Source organism: Bufo gargarizans, chromosome 5 (genome assembly GCF_014858855.1).
Source record: "Bufo gargarizans isolate SCDJY-AF-19 chromosome 5, ASM1485885v1, whole genome shotgun sequence".
NCBI lineage: Eukaryota > Metazoa > Chordata > Amphibia > Anura > Bufonidae > Bufo > Bufo gargarizans.
Genome location: NC_058084.1, coordinates 395929418 through 395955258, shown reverse-complemented (window position 1 = coordinate 395955258; position 25841 = coordinate 395929418). Strand labels below are relative to the sequence as shown.

General features: G+C 44.3%; 1 protein-coding gene across 4 annotated transcripts in view; it reads right to left on the bottom strand.

Moving 5' to 3' along the window:
- Positions 1 to 25841, bottom strand: part of LOC122939270 (ATP-dependent translocase ABCB1-like) — a 403390-nt gene that overhangs the window by 298447 nt on the left and 79102 nt on the right. For all 4 annotated transcript variants that reach the window (XM_044295338.1, XM_044295337.1, XM_044295339.1 and 1 more), the window contains 3 exons: positions 21671 to 21842; positions 21476 to 21600; positions 16540 to 16717 (listed from right to left, as the gene is read on the bottom strand). In XM_044295338.1, coding sequence (XP_044151273.1) covers positions 16540 to 16717; positions 21476 to 21600; positions 21671 to 21842 — 475 coding nt within the window. The remainder of the gene's footprint in view (positions 1 to 16539; positions 16718 to 21475; positions 21601 to 21670; positions 21843 to 25841) is intronic.

Below are 25841 nucleotides of genomic sequence, written 5' to 3'. Positions count from 1 at the left end.
TGAGGTGAGAACAAAGCTGAAAAATATCCTAAATACGTCCTCAGCAAAGTTCTACCTCCATACACAGTACAAATATTATGCACATGGGGATAAAGCATCTAAATTTATGATGCAACGCATAAAACAAAGGAAATCACACAATTATATTCATAAGATTAAAACTCCAGGAAAAGGAGAATTATTCACTACCCCAGAAATAGCTAAACAGTTCCAAAAATATTATTACTCTTTATATAACATAAAAGAAGATGAGGAAAGCATTAACACCTCCACCCTACCTTCCCCAGAAAAATCAGTTGAGGCTTACCTTACCTCATTATCTTTACCGAAATTAACAGACTATCAGTCCCAGACTCTTCAGGCACCATTTAAACTAGACGAGATCATGACAGCTATCAAACAGCTTCCAAAAGGGAAAAGCCCAGGTCCTGATGGTTATCCTGCTCTATACTATCGGACATTTGAAGAAGTATTAGGCCCCTACCTACTATCTGTCTTCAATAGCTCCCTGTCTGGTATCCCCCTTTCCCCAGATATGACTAGGGCAAATATTACGATCATTCCAAAAGAGGGGAAAGATGGTTCTCTATGCACTAACTATCGCCCCATATCTTTACTGAATTTAGATTTAAAAATATTAGCTAAAATTTTGGCGACACGCCTTTCTGGTTTTCTCCCATCCTTAATCAAAAATGATCAAGTTGGCTTCGTCCGTGGTAGGGAGGGCAGAGATAACACTGCTAAGGTCCTAAATGCAATATACTACGCAAAAAAAAACGGGTCGTCCTCTGGTCCTCCTTAGCACGGACGCTGAAAAAGCTTTTGATAGGGTTAGCTGGGACTACATGATGGAAGTCCTCCAAGCTTTTAATATTCCTGAACCCTATATTAAAGCCATCTTATCATTATACTCTAATGCATCAGCTTCAATTGTCATAAATGACACTTTGTCCCCGCCCTTTATTATCCGCAACGGCACCAGACAGGGATGCCCCCTGTCACCATTGATTTTTGTATTGGTCATGGAAACACTACTACAAGCGCTCAGAAATGAGGAAGGGATAGAGGGCATTAAAATGGATCAACAAGAACACAAAGTGGCTGCGTTTGCGGATGACCTCCTCATAATGAATACCAACCCAACCAAAGCTCTTCCCTTAATATACAATATCTTGGAACAATTTAGTATTCACTGCAATTTTAAAATCAATATGAGCAAGTCACATATCCTAAGTATTGACCTCCCTCCTACACTTAAAAAATTCTTGAAAGACAGTTCTCCTTTTAACTGGGATACCCCATACATTACCTACTTGGGAGTTAAAATTAGTCCAGACCCTACTTCATTATTCCATTTAAACTATTCCCCCATCATGAAATCGATAAGTTACCAATTGTTATTAAAGAACCCTCCACTCTCATGGTTTGGTAGAAAGAATATTGTCACCTCCTTAGTTTTACCTAGACTGACCTACTTACAACAGGTCCTGCCTATTCCTGTCCCCAAATCATATTATGCTAGACTTAAAAGTGAAATTGGCAAGTTTGTTTGGGATGGGAAGAAGGCTCGACTAGCTCGCTCTGTTCTATGCAGACCTAAGACTAAAGGTGGGATTGGACTTCCGGATCCCGAGCTTTATGGGAAAGCGGTAGCACTATCACGAGTAGTTGACTGGCTTTCCGGACTTGTAGAAAAGTCGTGGGTCTCCATGGAGCAGAGTGACTTGGGTTCGAGCCTTTCTGGTCTCTTGGTGGGTATGGAAAACTTTCCACCCCATAATAAGCCACTCAATCCAATTGTCAGGTCGACATTGTCGACATGGAAATGGCTACAAAATTCACAATTCATGATACCCCTCCCGTCACCCCTACTCCAAATAAGAGACATCATGGCTCATGCCTCCTGTGACCTAAGAGACTGTCTCCCGAAGTCAGTTAGGAACTCCACCATCAAAGTTCTTTCTTTATATGGAGAGGGAGGCAAGGTATTAAGCAATAAGGAGATTTTACACATCTTCCCAGAATGCAAACCCTTCCCACACTTACTTTCTTTTCTTCGATCCTTCATTGCCCAAAATGTACCCATGGAATCTCTCCTACGACCATTAATGTGGTTCGAAAGCTTGCTATCCGACCATTCTAGACGTAGGAAATTGATATCCCAATTATATAAAAAGCTTAACTCTCCCACAAATATGGCTAAACCAGCTTTTATTGGGCTATGGGAAAGGGATCTGAGTGTTGAGTTTTCCCAGGAAGAGATCTCTCAACTGTTACTAATACCGCACAGATCATCCAGATGTGTCCGTACCCAGGAAAACAGCTATAAAGTTTTAACTCGCTGGTACAGGACTCCAGATGTCACCTGTAGATACAGTTTGACTGGGTCGGACACATGTTGGAGATGTGAAGAAAATAAAGGTTCATTCTTTCATATATGGTGGACATGCCCACTTATACAGATTTGGTGGTCTGAAATATTTAAACTGGCCAACAAAATTTGTAACCTCACAGTTCCAATGACCCCCCAAATTGCGCTTTTAGGATCTAGTCCTTCCACCCTAAGAAGGACTCCTACTAAACTCTTTTACAGTATGCTAAGTGCAGCTCGTCTACTTGTCCCGAAATTTTGGTTGTCAACCGAGACCCCTTCTATATCCCAATGGAAAGAGAAAGTAGACCAGATCTACAGATTTGAGGAGATATCAGCCTGGGAGGATAGAAGGTTCTCTTCCTTTAGGTCCGGATGGAGTGCCTGGACCAAGTACAGGAACTTTACATAGTAACTCATAAAGGATAGCCTTATTTATGTCAACCCTCTAAGTAAAAAGCATAGTGCAACCCCATGCCTCTCTGAAATGACTGTGGTTTTGGGTATGGTTGTGATAGACAATTAAGAAAGTGTTTAATACAAGGCTCACAGTCTCCTTCGACCATCCACTATAATGCAATGCTGTAATGTAATACTACTGTCTGTAACCTGTCATTCAACGGTTTATTACAAGATGTACTTCATTTGTATGTACTTTATTTTTCAATAAAAAAAAAATAAAAAAAAAGAAATAGCGGGTGTCACGCCTTATTCCACTCCTGCTACAGACACAACATCTTTTTCGGGGTGACGGTTGGGTTGAGGTACCAGCAACGACATTGGGGAAATGTCGCTCGTGTAGACGGCTAACTACACTGGTGGATGGGGCCACGGAACCTCCTGGATACAGGAGGTTCTCGATGATCTCTTCTTAAAATTTGAGGAAGGATCCTGTTCTCCCAGCCTTACTGTAGAGAACAAAACTATTATATGCAGCCAATTGAATCAAATACACAGACACCTTCTTATACCAGCGTCTGGTGCGTCGGGAAACTAAATACGGAGCCAACATCTGGTCATTGAAGTCCACCCCTCCCATGTGAAGGTTATAGTCGTGGACTGAGAGGGGCTTTTCAATGACATTGGTTGCCCATTCTATTTGTATTGTCGTGTCTGCGTGAATGGAGGAGAGCATGTAAAAGTCACCCTTGTCTCTCCATTTCACCGCGAGCAGTTCTTGGTTACACAAGGCAGCCCTCTCCCCCCTTGCAAGATGGGTGCTAACGAGCCATTGGGGGAAGCCCACGCGACTAGTTCGCGTGGTGCCACAGCAGCCAATCTGTTCTAGGAACAAATGCCTGAAGAGGGCCACACTTGTGTAGAAATTGTCCACATAAAGATGGTACCCCTTGCCAAATAAGGGTGACACCAAGTCCAAGACTATCTTCCCACTGCTCCCCAGGTAGTCAGGGCAACCGACTGGCTCCAGGGTCTGATCTTTACCCTCATAGATCCGAAATTTGTGGGTATAGCCTGTGGCCCTTTCACAGAGCTTATACAATTTGACCCCATACCGGGCGCGCTTACTTGGGATGTATTGTTTGACGCCAAGGCACCCGGTAAAATGTATTAGGGACTCGTCTACGCAGATGTTTTGCTCAGGGGTATACAAATCTGCAAATTTCTGGTTGAAGTGGTCTATGAGGGGCCGAATTTTGTGGAGTCGGTCAAAAGCTGGGTGGCCTCTGGGACGGGAGGTGGTGTTGTTGCTAAAGTGCAGGAAACGCAGGATGGTCTCAAATCGTGTCCTGGACATAGCAGCAGAGAACATGGGCATGTGATGAATTGGGTTCGTGGACCAATATGACCGCAATTCATGCTTTTTGGTTAGACCCATGTTGAGGAGAAGGCCCAGAAAAAAATTAATTTCGGAAACTTGGACTGGTTTCCACCGGAAAGGCTGGGCATAAAAGCTTCCTGGGTTGGCGGATATAAATTGAGTGGCATACCGATTTGTTTCTGCCACAACTAAGTCCAAGAGCTCTGCAGTCAAGAACAGCTCAAAAAATCCCAGGGCCGAACCGATCTGAGCTGTCTCAACCCGAACTCCAGACTGGGCGGTGAAAGGGGAGAACTACAGGTGCGGCTGAAGTTGGGGACTGCCAATCAGGGTTTGCCAGCACCTCATGGATTCTAGGGGCTCTATGGGCCTGTCTGTGCGGTGGCTGCGACGGGGTAACTACTGCACGTGCCTCCGTACCAGCTTCAACTGCCCTTCTGGTGCTCGCCACTTCACCATGTTGTACGGCAGTGCTGGTACTAGGTCCAGGGTGGGCTGCGCTGCTGGTGTATGCCTCACCACGTAATCCGACAGCGCCAGCCCCACTCTGCTGCCCTTGAAGCGGATCCTGCGCAACCTGTGGTCTAGTGGCACGGGGCCAGGTACGCCTTTGTGCTATCAGGGACCTCGTCCGAACTTTGGGTCAGACTGCCACTGCTTTCTACAGGTTCATAATCTGACCCGCTAGATTCATCAGATGAGGGTTCCCATTCCTCATCAGACTGGGTCAGAAGCCTGTAGGCCTCTTCAGAAGAATACCCCCTGTTTGACATTTGGACTACTAAATTTAGGGGTATTCCCTGAGACTACCCAAGAAAAAAAGCAAGCCTGTCTTACAAATGGGAGGCTAGCGAAGTACCGGAGGCCGCTGCGATTGATAAAAATATCAAAACTGATTTTTTTTTATTGCCGCAGCGCTTGTAAAGTGATTGTGCAGTGATCAAAAATATAATAATTTGTTGTCACTGCGGCGGGGCGGGCGTGGGTGAACGCACGTGTGGGCGACCGATCAGGCCTGATCGGGCAAACACTGCGTTTTGGGTGGAGGGCGAGCTAAGGTGACACTAATACTATTATAGATCTGACTGTGATCAGTTTTGATCACTTACAGATACTATAAAAGTACAAAAGCTGATTAGCGATACGCTAATCAGGGAATAAATGACTGCGGTGCGGTGGGCTGGGTGCTAAATGATCGCTAAACTACCTAACCAAGGGGCCTAAACAATCCTAAACCTAACTGTCAATACCAGTGGGAAAAAAAAGTGACAGTTTACACTAATCACTTTTTTCCCTTTCACTAGGTGATTTACAGGGGCAAGAAGTGGTGATCAAGGGGTTAATTGGGGTGCTGGGGGGGGGGGTGATCTGGGGGTAAGGTGTAGTGTTTGGTGCTGCTCACTGTGATGCCTGCTCCTCTGCTGAGACCAACCGACGAAAAGGACCAGCAGAGGAGCAGGGAAGCCATTTAACACCTTATATTTATAAATATAAGGTGTTAGATGGCTTCTGATTAGAGATTTTGAAATTCGCCCGCCTGCCAGCTACGATCATTGGCTGGCAGGCTGGTGACTAAATGGTTCTTCAACTTTTGCCGGCCCGCAATGCGCATGCGCGGCCGGCTCAGACCGAAATCTCGCGTCTCGCGAGATGACGCACGGATGCGTCCAGGAGGAATGAATCGACCGCCTCCAGGACGCATCCGTGCGTTAGGTGGTCCGGAGGAGGTTAAAAACAATCACTATGACATCTACAGCTCTAGAGGGCGACAGCAAGTTGTAATGTAACCTGCCATCATGTATAGTGGCTTGTTCTGAACAAGCAGTACAAAAAGGTGCAGTTGGAGTTCCAAAAACTACCAAACCTATTGATTCACTAAAATAAGATTACTTATAAATAAATAGAATGTTATATCAGGCACGTAAAACATTAGCAACAAAGTGGATACAGCCGCTGCCTCTGAGCACAACTGAGTTTACTGCAAGGTTAATTGAAGTGATAAGGTTGGAAAGGGGGTTCTATCTTAAATGAAATTGCCTCTTAAAATTTGAGGCTATTTGGGGTCTCTGGATAGATAGATCAGGAGTGTGCAGTCCCTGGTTAGCTCTTAAAAGAGGACTGGGAGGTATAATAGGGTGAGGTATGTCTGAACGTTAAAAAAGGTGTGTGATGTTGCTGGTATGTTGCCGCTGCCCTTGGGGTGTTTCATTGCCTCTTTTATTCCAATTCTCAAGGAACTAATGGACAATCTATACTGTTGCTATTTTTGTACGCATTTATATAGGCCAAATTATGTTACTTATCTTGTCTCAAGGGGGAGGGGGGATTGGTTGAGGGATTGCACTCAATAATCATTTACTATCTCATTGTGATGGGTTTGTTAATAAGATGTCCACATGGATCCAAACTGAAGTGGATTGTATGATTGTAAAGTGCAATTTGTTATTGAAAAATTCTATTAAAAAAAATCTGAATAAAAAAATAAGATTACTTATGCATTTTTGGTTGAAAAAGTCACAATTGCACAGTGTCTGCAAATATATATATGCTGCTGGTGATGCTGGAAAATATGCCTATAAAACACTTAACTGTAGAATATTTGCAACAGGTTTTTGGACAAAAAAGGCTATTTCATGTATCTTGCCTTGTGCAGTGCAACAGATGAAGTAATAAACAAGTCCAGTGGCTTCACTGTAAGTGTCACGGTGCGGTTCACTGTGACAGTTTCGACCGTGTAGGCTGGCTGCACGCCCTCTTGCGTACTGGCTGCAGGCTAACTCCTGTGTATGCTGGTTGCTTGGGGCTACATGCTGGCTGCGGTGTCTTGTGTACTATGCCTGTGAATGTGTGCACTCCCCGAGTCTGTATCTCTGTGTATGCTTGCTTTGGTGTATTCTTCGTTGTGAGATGTTCTATGGGTCAGTTGGACCCTCGTCAGAACATGACAGTAAGACAGACATTACACTAACAGCCCCGTTGTGTCCCTAATGATAAAACATAACTTTTTACCTAGTAATTCAATATATCTAACTAAAGTTTGCTTCACAATCCCTACACTGTCCCTGCAGGACTCAAAATGGCTGTCTTTTTGTGTGTCTACACATTCTGCCACGTAAGTGGCTGAGCTCATAATGGCTTCTGAGTGTCAGAACAAATATACAACCTGATAGACCAGCCAATATCTTCCTCCCTTATTTTCTGTCAGGCTAACTACAAAAGCATTGTGAGGAGGCCAACCAGATGGGCTCCACCCTGTGACTTTATCCTTCCCACACTGTTTCTGTCACAAACGTAATGAATTTTCAATATAAAATGGCTAATGTAATTTTGTGCAATTCATCCAAAGCAAATTGCCAAGACCGATTCATTTGGACAAAGAATTTTTGTGAAATTGGTGATGAATCGTTCCTCTCACCTCAATATATCGGGCATTTTCAGATGCAGTGATACCAATTATATTTATTAATTATATTTATGGGTAAAAGTTTGAAATGGGGTGATTTGAATGTTTTATTTATTTTTTTAAACCTTTTATCACTGTTACCATAGACGGTAATAGCATACTATTGCAATCTATGGGAATTGCTTTTTTCTATTAAAGCAGGGGTCAATAAGTAATAAATTTATTATGGCAGACCTTGGAGCTTTAGCAAGGTTCCAGGCTACAATATCAACCAAATAGCTCCTGTTATCACTGGTAAGCAGTTTGATAGAGTTGAGCGGACACCTGGATGTTCGGGTTTGACGAGTTCGGCCAAACTTCACAAAAAAGTTCGGGACCCGAACTTGACCCCAAACCCGAACCCCATTGAAGTCAATGGGGACCTGAACTTTTGGGCACTAAAATGGCTCTAAAATAGTCCAGGAAATGGCTAGAGGGCTGCAAAAGGCATCAAAATGTGCTTAAGAGCACGGCAACTGTTCTGCAAACAAATATGGATAGGGAAATGACTTAAAATAACAAAATACAGAAAAATTTAAAATAACAATCTGGATCTAGGAGTAGGAGGTTGAGTAGGCGGTGGATGGGTGGATGTGGCGGTGTAGGTTGACATGGAGGTGTAGGTGGTAGCGGTGGTGAAGGAGGAATAGGTAGCCAACACTGATTTGTGTCATTTTTTATTTTTAAATTGGGGTATCCCCCAAAATATTGGGACATATAACAAAATTAAACTAAGAATAAGTGCGCTTGAGTACAAGAATGGATGGTTGATGCTGGTATAAATGTCTATTCTACACAAGGTACGGACAAGTCCTGTGAGATCCATGACTGGTTCATTTTAATAAACGTAAGTTTGACCACATTGGCTGTGGCCTGTGATAATGCTCTCTGCCAGTGCTAAATACAGGTTCACACTAAACACTAGCTGCAGGGCAGCACCTTCAAGGCTGACAAAGCTTTTCCACATTTTGGCCATGCTAACCCTGCCTTCTCAGGTGCTGTTGGTGCCCCAGCTGCGTTGGCGACCTCTTCCTCCTCCTCTGCCTTCGCCTTGTACTTCCACTGTGCCCCCACTGTAAGGTGGGAATGCCATCAGCAGCGTGCGCTTGTAGTCGCGCATCTTCCCATCAGTAACAGATGTTTTCACTAAATTTAGATCCCTGTCACCAATGCAGAGCAGGGGTTTATTCACGGCAAAAGGGGGTTTATGTTACCCAGCAATAGAACAGAGGATTTTGAGAGAACGAGGCCCATGTCACCCAGGCACAGCAGGGGTTCATTCACGGCAAAAGGGGTTCATGTCACCCAGCAATAGAACAGAGGATTTTGAGAGATTTAGGCCCCTGTCACCCAGGCACAGCAGGGGTTCATTCACGGCAAAAGGGGTTCATGTCACCCAGCAATAGAACAGAGGATTTTGAGAGATTTAGGCCCCTGTCACCCAGGGACAGCAGGGGTTCATTCACAGCAAAAGGGGGTTCATGTCACCCAGCAATAGAACAGAGGATTTTGAGAGATTTGGGCCCCTGTCACCCAGGCACAGTAGGGGTTCATTCACGGAAAAAGGGGGTTCATGTCACTCAGCAATAGAACAGAGGATTTTGAGAGATTTAGGCCCCTGTCACCCAGGCACAGCAGGGGTTCATTCACGGCAAAAGGGGGTTCATGTCACCCAGCAATAGAACAGAGGATTTTGAGAGATTTAGGCCCCTGTCACCCAGGCACAGCAGGGGTTTGTATACGCCAAAAATGGTAAAATGTCACCCGACAATTGAAAATAAGATTTTTTTCAATTTAGGGCACTAAAATTGGCACTGTTTTGCATTAAAATGGCTCTAAAATATTCCTTGAAAACGCTAGATGGATATGAAAGGCAGTAAAATGTGCTTAAGAGCATGGCAACTGCTCTGCAAACAAATGTGGATAGGGAAATAACATAAAATAAAATAACTAAAAATTACAAATTATTAACCTGTAACTCAGAGAAGGAGGTGGATATGGAGTCGGAGGTTGAGGAGGCGGTGAATGTGGTGTTGTAGGTGGATGCAGCAATGGAGGAACAGGAAGTAGCTAACAGTCTTTTTTTTATTTTTTATTGGGGTAGGTAGCACCCAAAATATTGGGACAAATAAAACATAAATAAAACTAAGTATCATTGCACTTGACTTGAGTACAAGAATGTATGTTTGATGGTGGTATAAATGTCTATTCTGCACAAGGTACAGACAAGTCTTGTGGGAACCAAGCCTGGTTCATTTTAATGAACGTGAGCTTGTCCACGTTGGCTGTGGACAGGCGGCTGCGCTTGTCTGTAATGATGCCCCCTGCCATGCTAAACACACGTTCAGATAATACACTGGCTGCAGGGCAGGCCAGCACCTTCAAGGCATAAAGGGCTAGCTCAGGCCATGTGCCCAATTTGGACACCCAGAAGTTGAAGGGGGCAGATCCATCATTCAGTACGTGTAAGCGTGTGCACACATACTGCTCCACCATGTTGGTGAAATGCTGCCTCCTGCTAAGACGTTCCATATCAGCTGGTGGTGTTGGTTGTTGTGGCGTGCTGACAAATCTTTTTCACATTTTGGCCATGCTAACCACCCTGCCTTCTGAGGTGCTGGTGGTGCCCCAGCTGCGTTGGTGACCTCTTCCTCATCCTCTGCCTTCGCCTTGTGCTTCCACTGTGCCCCCGCTGTCAAGAGGCAATGCCACCAGCAGCGAGTCTACCAGCATGTGCTTGTACTCGCGCATCTTACGATCGCACTCAAGTGACAGAATTAAGGACGGTACGTTGTCCTTGTAACGGGGATCCAGCAGCGTGGCCACCCAGTAATCAGCACAAGTTAGAATGTGGGCAACTCTGTGGTCGTTGTGGAGACACTGCAGCATGTAATTGCTCATGTGTGCCAGGCTGCCCAGAGGCGACGAAAAGCTGTCCTCTGTGGGAGGTGTATCGTCTGTGTCCTCTGTATCCCCCCAGCCACGCACCAGTGATGGCCATAAGCTGGTCTGGGTGCCACCCTGCTGTGAACATGGTTCCTCCTCCTCCTCCTTATCCTCCACCTCATCATTCTCCAGAACTGTGCCCTGGCTGGACAATTGTGTACCTTGGGTTTGTGGGTGCAGGAACCCATCCTTGGAGCCACTTGGGAATGATTGGCCGGAAACCCTACGAAATGATCCCTCTTCCTCCTCCTCCTGTGCCACATCCTCTTTCATCATCGCCAGGAGCGTTTTTTCAATGAGGCATAGAAGTGGAATAGTAACCCTGAGAACGGCGTTATCGGCACTGGCCATGTTGGTGGAGTACTCGAAACAGCGCAACAAGGAACGCAGGTCTCGCATGGAGGCCCAATCATTGGTGGTGAAGTGGTGCTGTTCCGCCGAGTGACTCACCCGTGCATGCTGCAGCTGAAACTCCACTGTCGCCTGCTGCTGCTCGCACAGTCTAGCCAGCATGTGCAAGGTGGAGTTCCACCTTGTGGGCACGTCCCATATGAGGCGGTGAGCAGGAAGGCCGAAGTTACGCTGCAGCACTGACAGGCGAGCAGCAGCAGGGTGAGAACACCAAAAGCGTGCACAGATGGCCCCCACTTTATGCAGCAGCTCTGACATGTCGGGGTAAATGTTTAAGGAATCTCTGCACCACCAAATTCAGCACATGCGCCAGGCAAGGGATATGCGTCAAACCAGCTAGTCCCAGAGCTGCTACGAGATTTCAACCATTATCGCACACCACCAGGCCGGGCTTGAAGCTGACTGGCATAAACTACTCATTGGTCTGTTGTTCAAGGCCCGTTCACAGCTCCTGTGCGGTGTGGAGTTTGTCCCCCAAACAGATAATTTTTAAAACTGCCTGCTGTCGTTTACCCCTGGCTGTGCTGAAGTTGGTGGTGTAGGTGTTACGCTGCCTGGATGAGGAGCTGGTAGAGGATGAGGAAGCGGAGTAGGAGGAGGAAGCAACAGGAGGCAAAATGAAGCGCCCTGCAATCCTCGGTGGTGGAAGGACATGCACCAAACTGCTATCCGCCTCAGGCCCAGCCGCCACTGCATTTACCCAGTGTGCTGTTATGGAGATATAACGGCCCTGACCGTGCTTACTGGTCCACGTATCCGTAGTGAGGTGCACCATGCCACAGAAGGAGTTGCACAGTGCACACCTGATTTTGTCCCCTACTTGGTTGTGAAGGGAACGGATGGCTCGCCTTGAAAAGTAGTGGCGGCTGGGCAGGACATACTGTGGGACAGCGACCACCATAAGGCCTTTAAAACTCTCCGTCTCAGCCAGGCGGAATGACCGTATTTTAAAGGCAAGTTATTTAGAAATGCTGGCATTCAGGGCTAGGGATCGCGAGTGGGTAGGGGGGTACTTCCTCTCCAGAGTTTGGGATATGGAGAGCTGAACGCTTCCGTGTGACATTGTGGAGATGCTTGGTGACCCAGTTGTTGGTTTTGCTGGCAGATCCTCTGTTTGTGGGGTGCCAGGTGGCACTGTCACTCCAGAGGTGGATGAAGAGCCTGCGACTGGAGCAGAAGAGAAAGCAGGAGGAGCCAGAGACCTTTCTTGGTTTGTGAGGTGTCTACTCCACTGCTGCTCGTGCTTTGCACTTAAATGCCTGGTCATGCAGATTGTGCTCAGGTTGAGAACGTTTATGCCTCGCTTCAGGCTCTGATTGCACAGCGTGCAAACCTCTCGTCTCTTGTCGTCAGCAAATTATCTGAAGAACTGCCACGCCAGGGAACTCCGTGGAGCTGGCTTTGGTGTTCTCGGTCCCTTGCTGTGGTGGGCAGTAGAAGGCGTACTGTCTAGAGGACGGCCGCTCCTCATTTGCACCCTGCTCCCTCTTCTGCTGTGCTGGTGGCTCTATGCGACCACCGCCTCTTCCTCCGAACTACATCGGTCACTCGCATGACCTTGATTCCATGTGGGGTCGAGGACCTTATCGTCCTCCACATCCTCTTCCACCCAGTCTTCACTCCTGACTTCCTTGTCGGTCTGCATGCTTTTGAAAGCCCCAGCTGTTGGCACCTGTGTTTCGTCATCATCCGAGACGTGCTACGATGGTCCTCCCATGTACTCATCTTGAAAAATAAGTGGTTGGGCATCGGTGCACTCAATCTCTTCCACTTCTGGGGCAGGGCTAGGTGGATGGCCCTGGGAAACCCTGCTAACAGAGTCATTTAAAAGCAGAAGAGACTGCTGCATGACTTGGGGCTCAGACTGCTTGGCTGATTTGCAAGGGGGTGAGGTGAAAGACTGATGGACATCGGCTGCAGGTGCCAACTGTGGTCTTTCAGCAGGAGACTGGGTGGGAGACAATGTGAAGGAACTGGATCCACTGTCAGCAACCCAATCTACTATCGCCTGTACTTGTTGAAGCCTCACCATTCGTAGAGCAGCATTAGGCCCGACCAAATTACGCTGCAGATTTTGTTGCCTACTCGCACCTGAGGGAGGGGTTTCACTTGTGCGTGTAGCTGGCACAGATCGACCATGTCCTCTCCCTGCAACAGGAGCTCCACCAGCAGCACCACAACTTGGGCCACGTCCCTTATTTGACGCTCTCCTTATATGTTTTGAATTTAGGATCTTGCCTTAAATGGGTGTTTAATTAATAGTAAAAAAGAACGACAGTATGTAAAGGGTGTATCTCACACGGCCTGAACCAGACTAGGCCTCAATTAAAGATTTCTTTGCACAAAATGGCTGTATTTCAAATGGCTGTATTTCAAATGGCTGAATCAAACCCCTGTATGTATAGGGGGAATCACACATGCCCTGAATCAGTGTAGGCCTGAATTAAAGATTTATTTGCACCAAATGGCTGTATTTCAAATGCCTGATTCAAACCCCTGTATGAAGAGGGAGTATCTCAGAGGGCCTGAACCTCTGTAGGCCTGAAGTAAATATATCTATGCACAAAAAGGTTGTATTTCAAATGGCTGTATTTCAAATGCCTGATTTAAACCCCTGTATGTAGAGGGGGTATCTCACACGGTCTGAACCAGTGTAGGCCTGAATTAAATATATCTTTGCACAAAAAGGATGTATTTCAAATGACTGTATTTCAAATGCCTAATTCAAAGCCCTGTATGTCTATTGGGGATCACAAACGCCCTGAATCAGTGTAGGCCTGAAGTAAATATATTTTTGCACAAAAAGGCAGTATTTCAAATGGCTGTATTTCAAATGCCTAATTCAAACCCCTGTATGTATAGTGGGGATCACAAACGCTTTGAATCAGTGTAGGCCTGAAGTAAATATATCTTTGCACAAAAAGGCAGTATTTCAAATGGCTGTATTTCAAATGCCTAATTAAAACCCCTGTATGTAGAGGGGGTATCTCAGAGGGCCTGAACCTCTGTAGTCCTGAAGTAAATATATCTTTGCACAAAATGGCGGTATTTCAAATGGCTGTATTTCAAATGGCTAATTCAAACCCCTGTATGTATAGTGGGGATCACAAACGCCCTGAATCAGTGTAGGCCTGAAGTAAATATATCTTTGCACAAAAAGGCAGTATTTCAAATGGCTGTATTTCAAATGCCTAATTCAAACCCCTGTATGTAGAGGGGGTATCTCACAGGGCCTGCACATCTGTAGGCCTGAATTCAATATTGGTGCACCAAATGGTGGTATTTAAAATCTCTGAATGTAACCCAAATGTATTAAGGGTGTATCTCCCAATGACATCTGCATCAAAGGCTGCCAACTAAATTTTTGGAGCCCAAACGACTGTTTGTTTAACAACTGAATTTGCAGCAGTATATAAGCCTGTCATTTCACACGTGCTGATGCTGCAACGCCTGAAAATTGTGTTTTTTGTCAAATAAGTGTGTTTTTCAAACCCCACCAAATGATGGGTTTATTTCTAGCTTAAATTGCACAGTGACTAATACAAATGTTGTAGATTGACCAAAAAGTCTTTTTTTGCTAACAGAATATGAATGCTGTATATATTTAACTTGAATTTAACATCTGCAGATCTGGAAATTAATTGTTTTGAAAAAAAAAAATATATATTGTGTTTTTCAAACCCCAGAGAATGATGGGTGTATTTCTACCTTACACTGAGCATGCATAAAATGGCAGTGGCCGCCGCCACTGCCACCCACCTAACTAACAGAATCGTAAAAGTTTGTATTTTTGGTCAATGAGCTCAGGGCAGGGTAAAACGATTGTGCCCTGCACCCACACAACTATTTGTCTGTAGATTGCTGAGTTAGATTCTCTCCTATGCTCTCCCTGAAATCACAAGTCCAGCAGCATCCTCTCCCTACACTTGTGACAGCAGAGTGACGTGCAGCGCTTCGTGACCCAAGCTTACATAGAGCCTGGGTCACATGCTGCTCTGGCCAATCACAGCCATGCCATTAGTAGGCATGGCTGTGAAGGCCTCTTGGGGCAAGTAGTATGACGCTTGTTGATTGGCTGCTGTGCAGCCTTTCAAAAAACGCCAAGAATGCGCCGAACACTGAACCCAAACTTTTACGAAAATGTTCGGGTTCGGGGTCCAAAAATCTTAAAGTTTGGGTTCGCTCAACCCTACAGTTTGAGCGTCAGAGGGAGCTCCCTCGCTCCAAAGGACCTCTCAGATGCCATGGCAGCAATTATCTATGATATTTGAGGTGTTAAATGTCCATATTTGGAGTTGCTTGTGATCAGAGCTGTAAAACAGTATGTACTTGCTAGCTTTTTCACTGAACTACCAGCTGTACTCCTAAACAGCATATTAAACATACCTTTGTTAGCCTTTGTGTTGTTTGCTTGCACCAGAAAACAATCTTTATTCTATTTGCAAAAGAGACCAAAATGCTAGGAGGTGTGCTCCAGTCCTAACACTTTATAGCTCGCCCCCTCTTTCTATCATCCTTCCTTTCTTCCCTCTCTGTAAAACCTCTGTTTGTCCTACACATTACAAACACCATTCTGAGCAGAAGGTTCACAGCGTCTACTCTTCTTTCGGAAAGTCTATGGTGCATTGCTTGACAGCACAAAGCTGATGCTCACTGTGGTGTTTGTAATGCATAGGTGGAGAAATGAAAGTTCATTGCACCTGCCTGAAATTTTACTTAGGAGAATGAGTCACATCACAGGGATTGGGGAAAGACTGTAGAGAGGGAAGGAGCTATCAATGGTTTGGACAGGAAGGCCTGGGCACTAGCAGAGCTGGATAACACATCTTATGTGCTTGGGGCCTCATTTGCATATTGGTGATTCATTTAACAACCTGGTATCCACCATACATTGCATGATAGCAAGGAATTAAATAGTATTGTTCTGTCCTCAGATGCAAATCCAGTTGTTTCTGTGTGTTTAGCAGTTTTTAAAATTGCATTTACCTATGTTGTATTTCATCTGCATTATATGGTATGGTAGCAGCACCATCTACTGGTGAGTTTAATGTATTTTGTCCAGCCTTTTTTTCCTATGCATTATGGTAGTGCCAGGGGATTGTGGGCAGTTCCTGGTTCTTTGCAGTCTTGTGCTTGTATTAGAAGCAGTAGCCATCTTATGTCTATGTGAGAAGCCACACTCTCACTAGTTCTTCTGGTCCTGATTTCTTATAAAGCTTGTTTCAAGCATAGTCAGTAAGGACACTAGCTATGTGACATTTAATGAAGTTTATTATATGCTACTTGTATGTGATAGCTCATTATTATTGTGTTACCTCATGTACTGTATGTATAGCAGATTATTCTGTATCTTTTGCCATGTACTTTGAATATTTATGTTCTGAAATACTACTGTTTTATTCTGTAGTTTCACCTTTCCTGTCAATCTACTAGCAATAAAGAGAAGGTTAAAGCTGAACAGTATCTTTTTCTCAGAAGACAGAGGGTTTAACTACATATCAGATTACACACCGTGCTAACGTGTATGAGGACAGTGTAAGTATCATGATAATATTGATGTTAAATGACTACAAGGGATGACATACTTACAGTTAAAACATTACTAATCCTGTAATTTTTAGGATCTGTGTCCAGCAAATGTGTTCCATACCACAGTGCCAAGCCATAGACTCCAAATATCATAAGCTCTGATACTCCAATTATCACGTTTGAAATGATAGACTTCTTTATTCCAGCAGCTTTTGCATCTATTAAATTGGTGTTGTACCTGCAATGAAAATACATATTAAAATCTGTCCCCTGTAGTTGGTTAAGTTCATGAAGGGTGGGAAAAATAGTACAATAAACGTCTTGAACTAGGAGGCAGAGGTCAACGTGCAGTAGGAGGTTGAGGAGGCGGTGGACGTGGGGGGTAGGTGGAAGCGGTGGTGGAGGAGGAGGAGTTAGCAAACACAGTTTTTGTTGTTTTTTGTTTTTTCAGAGACCTCTGCACCACCAGATTCAGCACACGCACCAGGCAAGGGATGTGCATCAAACTGGTTATGCCCAGAGCTGCTATGAGATTTTGTCCATTATCGCACACCACCAGGCGGGGCTTGAGGCTCAGTGGCACCAACCACTCATCGGTCTGTTGTTCCATGCCCGTCCACAGCGCCTGCACGGTGTGTGGTTTTTCCCCCAAACAGATGAGTTTCAAAACAGCCTGCTGTCGTTTCCCCCTGGCTGTGCTGAAGTTGGTAGTGCAGGTGTTACGCTGACCAGATGAGGAGGCAGTAGAGGAGGAAGCGGAGGAGGAGGAGGCAACGAGAAACGTCCTGCAATCCTCGGTGGCAGAAGTACATGCGCCAAACTGCTATCTGACTCAGTCCCAGCAGCCAGTGTATTAACCCAGTGTGCAGTTAGGGAGAGATAACGTCCCAGCCTGTGCTTTCTGGTCCACGTATCGGTGGTTATGTGGACCTTGCCACAGATGGTGTTGCGCAGTGCACACCTGTTTTGTCTTCCACTTGGTTGTGCAGGGCAGGGATGGCTCACCTGGAAAAGTAGTGGCGGCTGGGAACCACGTACTGTGGGACAGCCACCGCCATAAAGTGTTTAAAAGTATTCGTCTCCACCAGACGGAATTACAGCATTTCAAAGGCTAGGAATTTTGAAATGCTGGCATTCAGGGACAGGGATCGCTGGTGGGTGTGTGGGGGGTACTTCCTCTTTCTCTCCAGTGTTTGAGGGATGGACAGCTGAACGCTTCCATGGGACAGTGTGGAGATGCTTGGTGACGGTGGTGGTGTTGCTGCCACATCCTCTGTTTGCGGGGTGGCAGGTGCCACTGTCACTACATAGGTGGAGGAAGAGGCCGAGACTGTAGCAGAAGAGGGAGCAGGAGGAGCCTGAGATCTTTCGTGTGTACTCCACTGCAGATCATGCTTTGCATTTAGATGCCTGGTCATGCAGGTGGCGCTCAGGTTTAGAATATTTATGTCTCACTTCAGGCTCCAATTGCCCAGCGTGCAAACCACACGAGTCCTGTCAGCATATTGTCTGAAGAACTGCACACGTCACTCGACATGACCTTGATTCCATGCAGGTGTACAACACGCAAAAAATTGGTATATGTCACCCACCGATCTAACAGATAGATTAACTATATTCATTTCCCTGTCACATATGCAGTGCAGGTGTACCTCACACAAAAAATGGGTATATGTCACCCACCGAACTAACATACGAATTAACTATATTACTTTCTTTGTCACGTATGCAGTGCAGGTGTTCCTCACACAAAAAACTTGGTATATGTCACCCACCAAACTAAAATACGGATTAACTAAATTAATTTCCCTGTCACGGATGCAGTGCAAGTGTACCTCACATAACTTTAATATTAATATTATATTTTTTGTGTCAGGATTGCACCCACAGAATAAATAGCCAGATGAGATTACTAACACTTTCACTCACTTCAGCTGCGTGCTTCTTGTCCCTGCAATACTCAGAGCTGATGGGCGGTTCTACATGTGATCCAGCTTTTACAGAGGCTGGGTCACATGATGTACCGGCCAATCACAGCCATGCCATTAGTAGGCATTGCTATGTTGGCTTCTAAGTGCCCACAGCTTAAAAGAGTGTTAATTGGCTGCCCTGCAGTCTTTCAACAAGCTGTAATAAATGCCTAAACATCGAATTTGAAGCCGAATGTTGGCTGCAAAGTTCAGGTCCGGGTACCCGAACTCTCAAAGTTCGGTACAGACCCGAACTTTACAGTTCAGGTTTGCTCAACACTAGTTAGGAGCCGTTAAACCACTATGTGCGCTAAATCGCGAAAAAGAGTCTGGTCATTAAGGCCATTTCAGGTGTGGCACGTTTCTTCTGGGATGAGTTGCAATACCACACACAGCCTATGGACAAGTGTGACTCTTGGAAGAAAGCAACTATATGGTATGAGCCACAGGGGTCAGATGTAACTGCCTTACACCTCAATCTGATTATGTTACCGACTTGCTTAGTCAGATGTTTGCTGGAAGGGGAATTTTGATGGTTATGCTGTTTAATGCCTTTTGTTTCTGTGACTCTTTTCAGGGTGCAGTGATAGCTCTGTTCAGTTTGTTTCCAGAGTCTTGAAAACTAGTTATTTGACTTTATTTGAGAGCATCCTGGGATATGCAGTTACTTAGAGGGACATTTATTAAGACCAGAAATTTAGACGCCGGTCTTAGTCCCTCTGCACTGCCATTGGATGCACCAAAGGTATGTGGAGGCACAGGTCTCTACATAACTTTGGTGGTGCTTCCTCGAGCAGGCCGTGCAACTACTAAACTCTATGCCAGCTCCCTTGCTGGTGTAGATTCAAGTAATTATAAATTATAAATGAGATGGTCCCGCCCTCTTCCCCGCCCACACCATGCCCCCTTTTCTTGGCACTCGGGAAAAGTGTCATAAGCGGCAAAAAAGTTGCATACTTTTCAGCAAAAAGACCATTGTGACAAAATCTATGACATTAATACTCCAGTTGAGTATAATTCATAATAAATGCCACCTTTAGGCCCCTTTCACACAGGCGAGATTTCCGCGCGGGTGCAATGCGTGAGGTGAACGCATGGCACCCGCACTGAATCCGGACCCATTCATTTCTATGGGGCTGTGCACATGAGCGGTGATTTTCACACATCACTTGTGCATTGCGTGAAAATCGCAGCATGCTCTATATTGTGTGTTTTCCACGCAACGCAAGCCCCATAGAAGTGAATGGGGCTGTGTGAAAATCGCAAGCATCCGCAAACAAGTGCGGATGCGGTGCGATTTTCACGCATGGTTGCCAAGATGACAGTCTATTCACTGTATTATTTTCCCTTATAATATGGTTATAAGGGAAAATAATAGCATTCTTTAATACAGAATGCTTAGTAAAAGGTCAATTGAGGGCTACAAAAAAAAAAAATATTAACTCACCTCCTCCTCTTGATCGCATAGTTGCCGATCTCTTTTTACTTCTTTAATCATGAGCTGCCGGCTAAAGGACCTGTGGTGACGTCACATCACATGGTCCATCACCGTGGCAATAGACCATGTGATTTGACCATGTGGTGAGCTCAGTGACGTCACCACAGGTCCTTTTGACAGGTCCTGAAGAAAGAACAGGAGACCAGCAGCTACGCGATCAATTGGAGGAGGTGAGTTAATTATTTCATTTTTTTAACCCTCAATTGACCTTGTACTAAGTATTCTGTATTAAAGAATGCTATTATTTTCCCTTATAACCATGTTATAAGGGAAAATAACTATCTACACAACCACCCCTGAACTTCAGTGAAGAAGTTCGGGTCTGGGTACCACATTCAGTTTTTTATCACGCGAGTGCAAAACGCATTGCACCCGAGCAATAAAAACTGAACAATGGAACACTATCGCAGTCAAAACTGACTGCAATTGCATGCCTACTCGCGCAGGTTTGCCGCAATGCACCCGGAATGCATCCGGACCTAATCCGGACACACTCGTCTGCAAGGGGCCTTAGTCTTTTTGTTGTCTGTATTTCAGTTGTGTTTGTTGTGGGTTTCTGTTAATGTATATTTTTTCTTAGAAGAAAATACCCTGGGAAGCGCTTCCAAACTTCCATGGTGCACATCAGGCTGCCTCCACCCACAGACGATACCAGGAACTAAAAGTGCGTGAAAAAAGCGTGCGCAAAAAAGAACGTCAGACACAGCCACAAGTACCCATAGCACACAGAGGACCCTATGCAGAAAAGAACCTGCGATCTTCGAGGAGAGGTAACAGCGACCAGTGAGCCAATTTTCGGTAGGACGCCACCAGGCACTGGTTCGATGAAAATTATTTTGGCATAAATGAAAATTACTTTTGCATAAATTAAGGCTATTTTCGCATAAATGAAAATCACTTTAGCATAGCTGCATATACGTAGGCATTGGGTCTGGAAGGCTGCTGCTGCACTTTTTTCCATTGAACTCATCCGAGAGCATTGACTATACTTATACAATATTATTTTTTTTTTTTTTTTTTACACTTTATTTTTTGGGACATATAGCTCAATACAGGGTGTTTTAAATATCATTTTAACATCACCACTTTTTCACAACCCCCTCTTTTTTTATCTTTTTTACTATTCCCATTTAATTCTTCTTTTATCCAATTTTTCACTACCATTCCCCTTTCCCTGTACATTGGGAGTGACCTATATTGAAATACGTTTTTTTATCATTACTACTATAAAAATAAATACATTTTTTTTCAACATACCTATACTATCCCTGTCCTTTGTTGATATCTACTGGTGACCTGATATAGAGTGCCTGTCTTCCCAGTTTCCTTTATTTTTTTCTTACTGTCTAGTTGGACAGTTTTGTGCTTCATATATAAAAGTGACTTCATACAACTCTCAGCACTTTAGTGATGGTCCTGAATCACACACATTTCACCATTATAGATGCCAAATTAATAAGGCAATATGTCCAGTAGGCAGTCTATGCAGTGGAACCATAAAACCAAACTACAGGTAAAAATGACATACTTTTCCATCGCTTTTTCTTGTCCATTAAATGAAGCGACTGTTCTTATTGCTGTCAAGACTTCTTCTGCAACTGCATCCGCCATCCCATAGGCTTTTAACTCTTTAATTGTAAATACTGAAGAAAGCTGCAAAAACAAGATTGTTAAATTGGCAGCCATTCACCAATACATAGGTTACTGAGTTTTAGAAACGTACCTTAATCCATAGTGATATAAAAAAACTGAGTATTAGACCAGATGCTAAGATCACTATTGCTAGTTTCCAGCCTAGGACAAATCCTATAGTAATGCCAAATATAGCAGATGAAATAGATTGCACACATATGCCCCATTTAATGGATAGTCCTTCATATATGGTATTAATGTCCCTATAAAAGGAAAGATAAATGTATAATTAGCATAGTGCAGGAGGTGAACCTTGTGAATGTATTATATGTTATAAAATAGTGCAATAGTTTACTTTGGAAAGTAAAGGCTGATTTACAAGGAGCGAGGTGAAGACGTTTGTTGGGAAGAAAGCATTCCTTCCCGAAAGTCCGCTGTTCGTTAAGTTGAGGTGAAGCGCTGCACTTACCAGCAGCGATCACCTCCACAGTATGAGAACAAGCAATACAAAATTATTGCTCCTGGGTAACAGAGTACTGTTTAGACAGCACCATCTGCTGCATGGGAACGATGATTGAGGCTTCTGCACCTCCCATCATTTCACCCAACGAACGAACGTTTCACCTGTGTGGCCCCACATATGTCAACTTGTCCTTGACCTGGTGGGATGCTAAAGTAGTTTTTGCAGAAGTTACATTTGGAGGCATGAATCAATACATTTGTGACTAAGAGTTATCAATAATATGGTATATTATGGTTTGGTATACAGTCAGAATGTACTCACTTTTAAAGTAAGTAAATGTAAATTACATGGTCCTCACTTTTATATCTGAGTGTGACAGTAACTGTCTGGCCTTCTGTGGTATAAAATGTCACAGGGTGGTAATGTCCATATCTTAGCAGACATCCAAAGAGTTTTAGGCATAGTCTTTTATGGAGAGTAGTACTGGGACACACCTCAAAATGATTGAAGGTTGCTTCATTCTGTCCCATTTCAACAGCTATATAAAATCCAGCATCTCTCCTTGCAGACTGCCTTTTTTGTGAAAGAATGGGTTGTTCAAAATAGCTCACTAAATTCGAGCATGGTACTGTAATAGGATGCTTGCAGCAAGGCATGTTGTAAAGTTTCTTCTCTTCTAGATATGTTTTCCATGATCCGTCGTGATTGGAATTATTAAAAAAGTAGAAGCGCTTAGGGAGCACAGCAACTCTACCATGAGGACGTTGGGGTCGCCAAGCACTGAGGTGCATAGTGTATAAAAGTCACCAATGCTCTACTAACGCAATAACTGCAGAGTTCTAAAACTCTTCTGGCATTAACATCAGCACACAAACTGTGTTCCAGATGCTTAGTGACTTTCCATGGTTAAGCATGTGCATGCAAAGTTTACGTCACCAAGCACAATGTCCGATGGAGTGATCTAATACATGCCAGCATGGTGACAATAAAGAGCAGAGGAAATATATAGCCAAAATCTCCAAAAAGAACTGGCAGGACCAGAGCTGCTTCTATTGTGGTCAGCTCGGGAACTGGTGATACTGCCGATATTGTGGGCTCAGGCTCAAAATTTGCCAGACCTACACCAAGCTTGGCTGCCTCTAGCTCTGTGCGAGCAACTCCCATATGGCATTTTTTTTTCTCCACAAGGGCAGCACACAAAATCACAGCTGTGTGCGAGATTTGCAGGATTAAAATATTATCTGTGTGTTCAAACACAAACATAGGTAGCAGGGCTCTATTACAGCACATGAGGCGACATCACCAGATCCTATGGATAAATAGAACAGATCAGCATTCTCAATCAGAACACATCCTCCTTCTCTTGGTCTTCTTTGTGGAAGCCAGCTTGCCTCCCCAAGCAGTGCAGTGTCCTTGTCATCATCAGCTGCTCCTTCTCCTGCTCAGACTCCTCTTTCTCCTCATCATCTGTTCCTTTGTGAGACTTTCTTAAAGGAATGTGTGGTCCTGTGAAAATGATTCACAACCAGCTTATGGGAAAGCTGAACTCCCCTGACAAAGTTGTTGGTGGTTCAGTTGCTCCCATATTACTTAGTTGTAGTAAATGTAGCACCTTCGTCTAAATTACATTTTCTGGAAATGTGCCATTTCTGCGCCTTTGTCTAAATTAAATTTTCTGGAAAAGTGGCACACGTCTGCTCCTTCACCTAAATTACATTTTGGGGAAATTTGGCACACTTACGTGCCTTCACCTAAACTTAAATTTCGGGAAAAGTTGTGCACTTTCACAACTTCACCTAAATGTAATTCCTAGTAAAAAGAATAAGGTTTTTGGTCTTGGTTTGATCAAATATAAGATTATATTCTCGGGAGCTAATAAGCCCAAATAAAGGAATTCAGAATTGCCTGTGTCATGTTCCTACCTGTCTGCAAACCAGGCTCCTCTTCCGACGTCGCTTAGTCACTATTGTAATCAGACATGTTGACAGTGGGGATGGTTGGCCTATTAGAGAGTAGAGACGCTGGACCAATCAGGCTTGGTGCAAGTGTCACATATTTCCTGTCAATGGGGTATTTAAACAGGCAGCCGCTAGCCACAGTTGTCTGTGATTGGTTTTCTTACCCCACACACTTGCTTTTGCTTGTGACTTTGCCTCTGACTTCTGATTTAGTATCTGAAGTGGCCTCCTGGTACTGACCCTTTTCTGGTACTGTAATATGATTTGTTAACATACAGTACTCTGGTTTAATAATAATGAATCACAGCAGGTCACCATCAATTAGAAGTGCTTTTATTGTTGAGTACAACGGACAACATGTGGCAGTTTGTGTGTTAATGTTTTCGGCACATAGGCCTTCGTCAGACACTGTGCCGCAGTAGGTAACAGGAATGGAAAGTGTAGGTACACCAAACGGAACGGTGCATAATTGTACCCTCTAACCCTCTTAGCTCTGGTGCGATTATGCACAGTTGCGTTTGGCATGCCTACACTTTCCATTCCTGTTATCTACTGCAGATAACGGCCAAGAGGAAAGAGAAGGCGCTCATAGGGTAAGTAAGTTCAGCAAATCAGATTTCTAGTGAAAGAAATGGTTTGCTCACCTATTGTGGTTGCATCAATTGGATGCAACTGCAATGGAGAATGAGTGTAGATAATTGACGGTTGGTGCAGCCTAGATTCGTCCGATCGCCTTGGGCAGGAGCCACCCTGCCACTTGGGTAACGGTATGAAGAAGAGTACGCTAGACCTTAGGTAGAGCGTGTTATCTACTGCGGCACAGTGTCTGACGAGGCCTATGTGCCGAAAACGTTAACACACGAACTGCCACATGTTTTCATTGTACTCAACAATAAAAGCACTTCTAATTGATGGTGACCTGCTGTGATTAATTATTATCTGAAATTGGGATGGGAACCCTATACACAGCGAACCCCGTACAGAGTGGGACAAAGCTTTGAGAACCATACTCTAGTTTAATGTTACTCTCTGATTTTTTACCTTGTTTTAGTCTGTTCTGGTATGCTGCCTCTGCCTGTGCTATCTAGATTCTGTGCTATCTAGATGCTAGATTCTGTCCCAGTGTGTCATAGTGGGCCCAAAGGTACAGGAGAAAAAAAAAATATTTGAAGCTGCTTTTTGAGCCAGTCACTGGTCACTAGTTTTTACAGTATTTCTTTGAATCAAAGCCTATTATACTTTATTGACAATATGGGAGTTGGGCTCCAAGATTATTTTCCTCTGCTGGGCTCAAGGAACTCCACACCAACATTGCCTGTTGGCCTACTGCATTGTCTTGGCTTGGGATCCAGTCACTTTTTTGAAAATTGACAAAGAGAAAGAGCAGAGCAGACACCTTGTTTGTACCTATACATCTTTACTGAACAGAACTGCTTGAGAATGTAAGTTGTTAATTCAGGGACTACTGCAGTTGCAGTACCACCACTTGGGAGTATCTATATGAGCTTCAGGAGAGTCAAAGTAAAAGAGGTTCAAACTATGGAGTTAAAACAAACAAACCTTACACCACTCATTAATACAGCAAGAGCTTCATTTTGTTCTCAAACAGAGATATATTTACAGTAGAGATGATTGGACCTTTTGAGATTCGGTTAGTTTCAGATTTGCCAAATTTTTCAAACTATTTGAAAGAACTGATTCTATCTGAACCAGAGTTGCTCCAATTGCCCTGAAACTTGGTAAATAACTCCTCATAGGGGATTATCAGTGTGGAAGAGCAGTTGCAGCGGTAGAAGCACCAGCAGCCATATATTACATGTTAGTAGGCAGGCAGACAGCGG